The following is a 9,206-nucleotide window of genomic DNA, read 5'->3' on the forward strand; positions in this document are numbered from 1 at the left end:
CCTCAGAAGAAAACACAAATCGTAAATAATGCTTTTCTCTGTGTGTGGCACTGAGGATTAAACCCAGGTGTGTTCTGTCATGCAGTTACATCCCAAGCTCATTTATTTTCAAACTCATTCATTCATTCATTCATTCATTCATTCATTCATTCATTCATTCATTCATTCTGAGATGGGTGTCACTATACAGTTCAGGCCAGCCTTCAACTCACTATGGATCACAGGCTGGCCTTGAGTTTGTGATGATCCTCCTGCCTCAGCCTCCCAGTGTGCTGGGATTACAGACGTGTGCCCCTGTGGCCAGGCTGTTGGTGAGTACCGTGTCTGTCTGTTCTTTGTTCCTAGGACGGTGTGTGAGCGAGACACTCATGAAACAATGAGGGAGACAGCTACACTGCACAGTGAAGTCCTTGCCAGAGGGGGGACTTCTCTAGAGAGGCAGACTGAGGCCAGACACCTGGTGGCAGTTGGTGGCCATGGGATATGGGGACAGGCAGCCCCTGTATAGGTAAGCAGGGAGACAAGTGAACACATCCAATCTGCCTAGAAAAGATGTGTTGGGCACTATGCAGTGAGACAATGAACAACAGCTGTAATCCCAGCAGTGTGGGAGGCTGAGACAGGGGAACTGCAGGTTTCTGTTCTAATTTTTATTTCATCGGTACATTTTAGATGGACCTAAAGGTAACATTTATCCTAGGGAATTTGCACCTGTACTTGCTATACCTTGCTGTTTCTTTTTTCCCCACCCCCCTCCCCTCCAACCGCTCTTCCTCTCATTCACGAAAGCTTTGAAGAATTGTCGTCTTAGCCCACCCTGGACAATTTAGCAACTCAAGGAACACCTTTTCTCAAAATTAAAAACTAAAAACGGGCCGGGAATCACGCTCAGCGCAGAGGCCCGGAGCTCAGCTCGCAGCGAAGCGCGCACACCCGCACACCGAGCGCCGCCGCGGAGCGCAGCCGGCCGCCCCGCCCCCGGCCCTGGCCCCGCCCCCACAACACCGGGCCCCGCCTCCGGCCCAGCCCCGTCACGTGACCTGTCAGTGTGTCGCAGGAAGATGGCCGCGGGCTGTGCCGAGGGTGCCCGCTCTTCGGCTGTAGACCTCTGACGCCGCCCGCGGTGCTGCGGCCCGGATCCGCCGCGCTGAGGGCACCATACCCGAGGCGGTTTGTGAGACGGTGAGTAGGGAGGCGGCCGCGGGGACCCCCGGTTATGAGAGGAGGCCAGGACCAGGGAAGGTGAGAGGAGGGGTCTCGGGGCGAGCCGGCTAGGCCAGGCAGGGGTCGGGGGTCGGAGGTCGGGGGTCAGGGAGCTACGGCGGCCGGCAGGGCTGCTCGGGCACCCTGGACGAGCAGGTCGAGCTCTCGGCCTGGGCGCCGGAAGGTCCGGGACTCGGCGTCTGTCTGGTCAGTCTTTCCTGCCGTCCGGGCCACCTGAGGGCCGGGGCGAAGGACGTTGGTGCAGCGGCGTTGGCTCCCTCACCCCCACCACCTCGAGATGCCCCTTAGCTGGAGCCCCCGAGCCTCAGGCGGGCCAGGGTTTTATTTCTCCGCGTTACCGGCGAGGTGGCATTGTTTTCTCCCTCACCCTCCGTTGCTCCATTGTCCTGGGCAGACTGCGTGTAGCACCTTGCGGAATAATCCCAGCGAGCCGGGATCACCGCGTTCCACGGTTCCTCCGGCAGCCGGAGATGGTGCAGTTTTTAACCTTTTACAAAGTTGTTTTGCCATGGGAGAGGCCTAAGTCAATGGAGAATATTTTCTTTTTTTAAAGAATATTTTCTTATTAGAACTATTTATAGAGCATTCTCTGCGCCCTAGAGGCGCTTGTTAAAAATGCAGCTTTCTTAGCCACCAGTGCTTACTGAATGGTAATTATTTGGCCTGGGGTGTGGCTGAAAATCGCCCCTTGGCAGGGTTCTGATGTTTTAGTTTCTGCCCCCGTTTTGACCACATCGAAGACCATAAATTAACTTAAAAAAAAATGTGTGTGTGTGTGTGTGTGTGTAGGGCTTTTGATGCAGAGCTAAAATGGAAAAAAAAAATGGGGAAGGCCGTGGCAAGGTGTGTTCTTTGTTCTCTAGATTGCTAGTGTGTGGGTAGTCTTTGGGGGTCCTTGTTGAAATGTTACCTTCAACTGAACCGGATTTTCTGGAGACTGAGAGACAGTGTACAGTACTTGGTGGGCTTCCCCAGCAATTCTCGAGGCACAACAATTTGAGAGCATTTCTACAGTCTTTGTGTGAATGATTTCCAAATTTGGCTTTTCAAATGTGGGATGGGGGGCGGGGGGATATAACTCAGCGCACAAGCACCTTCTCGGAAAGCACAAGGTCCTGAGTTTGATTCTCAGTACTAACTAAATAAAGTCAACTATGGGGTGGGTTTCTCCAACCAACCCTGCTTTTTTGTAACATTTTACCTTCACCTTGGGCCAATCACCCCACAGCCTTGTTCATCAGGCTGGGTGTTAGGGAGGGGGTGGGCACAAGCATCAGAGAAACCTGTGCCCGTCCTCCTCTCTCAGTTTGGCTAGTGACCATTCAACCTCTAGTCACATGCATGTGGCTTGTAGTCATCTGTGACTTGTTCTTTTTTTTTTCTTGTCACATGATTTAACTTTTTTTTTTTTTTTTTTTACCAGAATCTCTTCTGGAGATTTTGGCAGGTCCAGAAGCTCAAATGCTGGGGATTTTGTGCTGTTGGAGGGAACAGTATCTTCCTTTGCTTCTCCGTCCCCACTCCCTGGTCCTTCCTCTGTAGGTCCATGACTGGCGCCTGGAGTTCTGGGTCTCTGTGTTTTCCCTGTCTGGTGGCATACACTGCGAGGAGATGAATTTTCCTAGGGTTGTGTGTGAGTGTGCCCTCCCCCTTTTCCTCCTTTTGCTAAGGAACTGTCAGGTTTTCCTCATAACTTGCTGTAGAGGGGCTGAGGAGTCAAGGAGTAGAAACCTCAGCAAAGAGGAGACTTAGAGAACTAAGTGAGAAGCCAGGATCCTGGGCAGCTCATGCTGTGGGGGGCCACGCTGGTTCTGTTACTGGGGCAGTCATTTTCTGTGTCTGTCAAGTTACCTCTGCTGACTGCAAAACTGTAATATTTTACACATGGTCCACAATGGCTGGCACAACCACTGCTTCTAATTCTGGTGCCAGCCCACCAGCAGGTCACATAGATGGATCCTGTGTCTGTCCTTGGTTTTCTCTGTTGGTAGAGAAAGCGTTGAGAGCATCAGGGCTGTGAGCTGGCTGAGGTCTGAGGCTTAATCCTCAGAGAGATTACGACGAAACCACCTTCGCTCTTGGCCTTGCTCTCACTTCTCGCTGAATGGTTACTCTGTGTTCCTTGGGTCCACACTCTGTGTCTCTCCGAGGCTGTTTCTTTTGCTTGGCGTGCCGGTGCTCATTTCCCACCTCATGCACGCACGTGTGCCTGTTCTTCAGGTCTACATAAGGTGATGCTTCTGTTGCATCCCAGTGAGAGCAGTAGCTTCTCTTCAGAGTCCAGAGCACTTCGGGTTCCTCTAGCACCGTTCTGCCTTGAATTATAGCTCAGGTTTGTCACTTCGCTGCAGCATTTGCTTTTTGCATTCTGTTTGGTGAGCTTTTACATATGCAAACTTGTTTTATTGTCTGTAAGAGGAAAAATGACATTTGCTCTTCAGAATTACTGGAAATTGAAATAAGAGCATACCTGTAAAGCATCTCGTGGGCTAGAGTGATATGTGAATGCTGTTTTCACGGTGAACTGAAGCTCACCGAGGACCCTGGGCAGTTACCAAAGGCACGTGAGGGTCTTGTGTATAGCAGTGTCTTCTTAGCCTTTTGGTTGCTCTCAAGAAATACTTGACATAAACAATTTAAGGGAGAAATGGTTTATTTTGGCTCACAGTTTCAGGGATTTTAGTTCATGTTCTTTTTTTTTGGCTGGCTCAGCCCATCCTGAGGGTGGGGCTGGTGTGGCATGTGATGCTGGGGATTGAATCTCAGTCCTCTGTGCCTGCCTAGGCTTGCCTAAGCAGACGCTTTAGACCACATGAGCTAACTCACCGACCCTTAGTCCATGTTCTGATGCTCCAAGGTAGAAATGAGATGGAAGGGTATAGAAACCTCATGGCAGCCAGGAAGCAGAGAAAGGAAGAGGCCAGAGAGAGAGAGAGAGAGAGAGAGAGAGAGAGAGAGAGAGAGAGAGAGAGAGAGAGAGAGAGCCAGGGATGAGACCCAGCCTTGGAGCTCACAAGCCAGTGACCTGCCTCCTCTAGCCAGGCCTCACCCTGAGAGCTTGCTCCCGCCCACTCTGCACATATGAGCCTTTGGGGAGACAGTTTTGATCTGGACCATAGCAGTACTGCAGACATTTACAGCCCAGATGGACCTTGCCCTTGGACTGCCTTCACGTAGGGTCTGTTCTGTGTTGGGCAGCAAGTCAGGTACTGGGGAAGCAGTGCTGATGGCAGAGCAGCTGGAGGCCCTCACCTGACCTGGGAGGAAATTTTAGTTTTAATTTTAATTTTTAACTTACAAAAGACCTCATAAAAATAATACAAGGTACCTCACCCAGGTTTACCAACTGTGAAATTAAAATATAGCTTGCAAGATGGCTGTGATGATGCACACCCGTAATCTCAGCATTCAGGAGGCTGAGGCAGGAGGATTGCCATCAGCCTGAGGCTAGTGAGCTGCCCAGTGAGTTCAAGGCCAGCCTGGACTACATAGTGAGACCCGTCTCAAAATATTATAAAATTTAGGTTGCCAAGAGCTGTGTGATTACATTTTGGTTTATGCCATAACCATTTATTGCTGAGGTCACAAGCCCACATTTAGGTCCTTAAGAGAAAAGGATGAGTAAGATGTGATCTTGCACATGAGGACTTAACAGTAAACTAGTGATTGTGATATACCTTTATGAGCACTGCAGTCATGCCTGACGTGCAGGTGGACTTGGTGACACTGTTCACGCAGGGCAGCTGAAGACAGAGAAGGGAGGAGCCCTGAGTGCCAGCCTGAAGCTGGGCTTTATGGACTGTGCTTTGTCCCTTGCCAGTGTTAGCACTGCGTCGGGTGTCCCCAGTCTGGGAGCATTGTAGGTGCAGTGCTGACTGTCACCACCAGGCCCTCCTCTGAGCGTGGAGACTGCAGCAGGCAAAGTAGAGCTGGTCCTCTCACAGAGTTGTGTGACTGGTGGCTGCAGCATTGAGTGGTGCTGAGTGCTGTCTAAAAGAACGAAGCAGGGCTCCCATGGAGCGAGAGTGGGGTTCTCAGGGGACATTTGTGCAGAGCAGAGAGGCCCATGTAAGGGAGGGGCTAGGTGGTAGAACAGGCCTGGTGGTAGCCAGTAGAGCTTTGCACCTGTGTTGTAGGCCATGACGAGGACTTAGGGTTTGATCTGAGCAAGAGGGTAGCCGCTGGGGAGTTTGGAAGACAGAATGGCCGTAAGGAGACTGCTCCAGAATGAGTTTGGGCTGTGTTTGGGCCATTGTCACTGGGGACTTATATGAGGAGGAGAAGAGGTCTGGATTGAGCCCTGTAGGAGGCCACATGCAGGGCGCACTGTGCCACATGGGCTCTGGGCTAGCGAGTGCTGGGCAGCTTGGTCCTGCTACCACTGTGGCTTGGTTTCTCGCAGGAGAGGATGGGAAAGTGTGCCATGAGCCTTTGGTAAAGGCATTTTGAATATGCCAAAAAAGTGTTCTGTTGTGGTTAGTGTGTTAAATTTGCTTGCATAAATATAATCTTTCAAGTATTGCTATTGACTGCAGCTTCCATTGAGAAACACAACAGGACAGGCACTTGCTGTTGTGCAAGAGAATGAATAAACTTTGTTTTCCCCTTAGAGAGTGCTCAGGGTGATAGATTCAGTTAAGAAATGCAGCGTCTCCTGTGGGCCAGGAATTGCACTAGGTGCTGGGTACTTGAGGAGGAGAAGAAAAGTCCTTTGTGCACAGTAGGTAAATGTGGGAAGACAAGTTTAGAAAAACACTGAGAAGAAAATAGCCTGGGTCCTGTGATAGAGAGCAGTGGGTTAAGGGAATCTAATGGAAGGGTGCCGAAGACATTGCACTATTCTCATATAATGTATGATACCAGAAGCTAATGATGGGCTCCCTGAGCTCCTGTGGTAGGCTCCAAGCTCCCGCGCAGGCCTTTGCATGTAACTGTGTAGATATTTGAGGAAGAGGCAACATAAGAAGTCCAGGCAAGAAACTGGCTCTAGGTGATGTCACAGCAAGTGCAGAGGGGTCATACCAACCCCAGCTGGTTCCAGAGTGCAGACCTCTAACCTCTGCGCAAAGGCCTTATGAAGGCCCTTTTTGTTTTCGTTGGTGGCATTACAGATCAAATCCAGAGCCTTCAACTGAGCCCATTTCCAGTCTTATTTTTTGAGATAGCTCTCATTCAACAGATAGGCAACAGACACTAAGTTGCCCAGGCTGGTCTTGAACATGGGATCCTCCTGTGCCTCAGCCTCCCAGAGTGCTGGGACAACAGGATGCACCACCATGCCTGGCTGCACATTTTTCTTCTTATGATGAAATATTTTTTCTTCTAATAAAATGTTTATGGTCTTTTTTTTTATTTTTTAGTAATGGTCTGCAGGGTCTCACTACGTAGATTGACTCATAGTGATCTGCCTGTGTTCAGCCTCCCAAGGAGCTGGGATTACAGGTGCCATCTCAGCGTGCCCTGGGGGCAGGGCCAGCACAGCACATGGGGGATCAAACCTCGGCCGCTGCATCTGCCTAAGCAGGCGCTTTAGTCCGCTGACCTATTTGGCCAGCCCTAAATGTTTACAGTCTTGTGTCAAGTAAAGCAAAATAGAGATACGTGTAAAGGCAAAGCTCACCATCTCATTTCATTTCCTGCATATCAGGAAACTGAGTTCTAGCAGAGAGCTCTCTATCTTCCCCACTTCCCCCCATGTTCCTGTGCACACCTTGCATACATGTGGGGGGCTTCTCTGTCATACACAACCACACTGTGTGCATGCCCTTCGCCATGGCGGCATATCATAGGTTTTGCTCTGGGTTTAAGTTCCCCTTTTCTTTGGGATTTAGATGCTTATGTATGTACACAGCACACTTTAACACTGTGTTTTCACAGAAGTTGACAGAACCCTGGCTATTATGCCCTCCTGTCTAACAGCATCTGCAGGTTACACTCAAGATTAATGTGACTCCCTGGCTGGGGCACAGGGAGATGTGGGTGTCTGTGAGCGCCCCAAGGATGGACTTCAGGCTGGGGTAGGGACAGTCCAGGGAAGCAGGCCCAGCTTCCATGCTTCAGGCTGTGGAGTAGTAGCTCAGGAAATGGGTATTTTAAATCTCACTCAGAAGGCAGAAAGGAGTAGGGCTAATGGTGTCATTTTGGAAGCAGCAGTATTCGTGTTAGCCCAGTTAAGGAGCTGTTTAGGCATTTTGTGGTTTGGAACTTGTGTGCATTTTGATCGGTGCTTAGAGGTGAGTCCACAGTGGTCTTGCTTTTGTCCCATGTCATGGTCCTAGAGGGACATTATCTGAGGATGCTGCTCTGGTAAATTGCTCTGTTCCCTTGAGAACCCTGGGCCTCACTGTGAGTGCCCAACTGGAGCCTGCCAGTCATGGTCAGGGTCAGGGTCAGGCTGCTTTCCTTCCCTTAGCTCCTGCTCCACAGAACCCATCTAGATGGTGTCCCGAGGGAAGTGGAGAGTTGGCTTGGTGCTTGCTGCCTCTGTCCAGATATGTACAGTGGTGAGCCTTGGGGGTGTGATGGCCCTGCTTGGGGCCACTTGGTGATGGCATCCAGAAGATCGGGCTCCACCATGTCCCTTATAGCTGTCACACTGCATCTGGCTGCAGAGCCCTTTCTGGGGTGCTGGGAGGCAGGGAGAGACTGGGGCTTGTGCCAGGGTGGCTGTGGTATATGTAGGAAGAGCTCAGGGAGGATGCACTTTGCAGGCCAAGGCAGATGGCTCCATCGGTGGACTGACTGTGAGAGGAAGAGAGAGTCGGGGGGCGTCTACAGTGTTGGACCCAGAGGGCATGCGTGGGAGCTGTACTGCCTCAGACTGGAGGCAGCCGGGGGAGCAGGGGCTCTGCTTCCCTCTGGGGATGATGAGCAGGTGCATTCGGGGATGGCCTGGAGCCCAGTCCTGGGTTATGCTGAGTTCAGGATGAGCTGCATCTTGGGGAAAGACATCTGTCTGTCAGCATTTTGTCCACTGAGTACCAGCCTGGAAGGCTGGGACTGGGAATATGCTTAGGAGGGATTTAGCTCTTTGTTAACCACAAATGATGTATGTTTTGTCTAATAGGTATCGAAATAAAGATAACTGCAGCTTTCTGTGAAAATGTCAGTTCTGATATCACAGAGTGTAATAAACTATGTAGAGGAAGAAAACATTCCTGCCCTGAAAGCCCTTCTTGAAAAGTGCAAAGATGTCGATGAGAGAAATGAGGTAAGATCAAGTTTCTAACCACAAGTGTTTGTTGCCCGCCTCATCCGTACAAGGCCTTGCACTGAGGGAGGGGGAGTAGGGAAAGACTGGTGGCCTCACGCCTCCTGAAGTGACTGGGCCATGGCTGCATGGTTCCAGGAGGGCTTCCTGATCCCTGAAGGGTAGTCATTGCGAAAGCTAAAATGCTCTGAGAGCATTAAGACTTACTCTTCCTATAAATAGATAAACTAGACAAAATGAAGACTGTTAAATGTTTTTCCCCCAGTTAAGAACTGATCAGGGGCTGGGGAGATGGCTCAGTAGAATAAGCGCTTGCCTGGCAAGCGCAAGGGCCTGAGTTTAATCCCCGGTTCCACAAAAAAACAAAAAAAAAAAAAAAAAAAAACAAAAACTGATCAAAACTAACCCTTTGCAACCCTTTGAAGAAAGCATAAGGGAATTAATTGAAGTCACAGAGCGAGGCAGAGACTTCCCGAGTAGCACAGGAATCAGCAGTAAGAAGGAACAAGTGGGCTATCTGAAGTGCAGTGTTCCTCACGGCACAGGAATGGCACCGGAACGGCCGGCGGGGGGTGAAGGGGTGGCTCACAGCCTGGAAGAAGCCCCTAACTATGCTGCCGGCCACAGCTTCACAGCCGGGGCATTCCAGGAACGCCAGGAACCTTCACACCAGAAGGCAAATACCCAGCCACTGAGTGGGCAGATGGATTCCACGGACGCTTCTCAGAAGTTAAATAATTCTATACCTTAGAACTAAATTTTTTTTTTTTTT

At 50.5% G+C, this 9,206-nt stretch overlaps 1 protein-coding gene across 12 annotated transcripts in view; it reads left to right on the forward strand.

The window, feature by feature from the left end:
• Positions 1-416: 416 nt before the first annotated feature.
• Kidins220 (kinase D interacting substrate 220) overlaps positions 417-9,206 on the forward strand; it is a 91,244-nt gene continuing 82,454 nt past the window's right edge. For 9 of the 12 annotated variants that reach the window (XM_023704797.1, XM_023704791.1, XM_023704792.1 and 6 more), the window contains exons 1-2: positions 1,066-1,182; positions 8,291-8,434. In XM_023704797.1, coding sequence (XP_023560565.1) covers positions 8,327-8,434 — 108 coding nt within the window. In that variant the 5' untranslated portion in view covers positions 1,066-1,182; positions 8,291-8,326. Of the gene's footprint in view, positions 509-1,064; positions 1,183-1,346; positions 1,411-8,290; positions 8,435-9,206 lie in introns of those variants that run through there. The other 3 variants (XM_023704789.1, XM_023704787.1, XM_023704788.1) reach the window with 3 other exon arrangements.

The sequence above is a fragment of the Octodon degus genome, unplaced genomic scaffold (assembly GCF_000260255.1).
Source record: "Octodon degus isolate 3935 unplaced genomic scaffold, OctDeg1.0 scaffold00204, whole genome shotgun sequence".
Lineage (NCBI taxonomy): Eukaryota > Metazoa > Chordata > Mammalia > Rodentia > Octodontidae > Octodon > Octodon degus.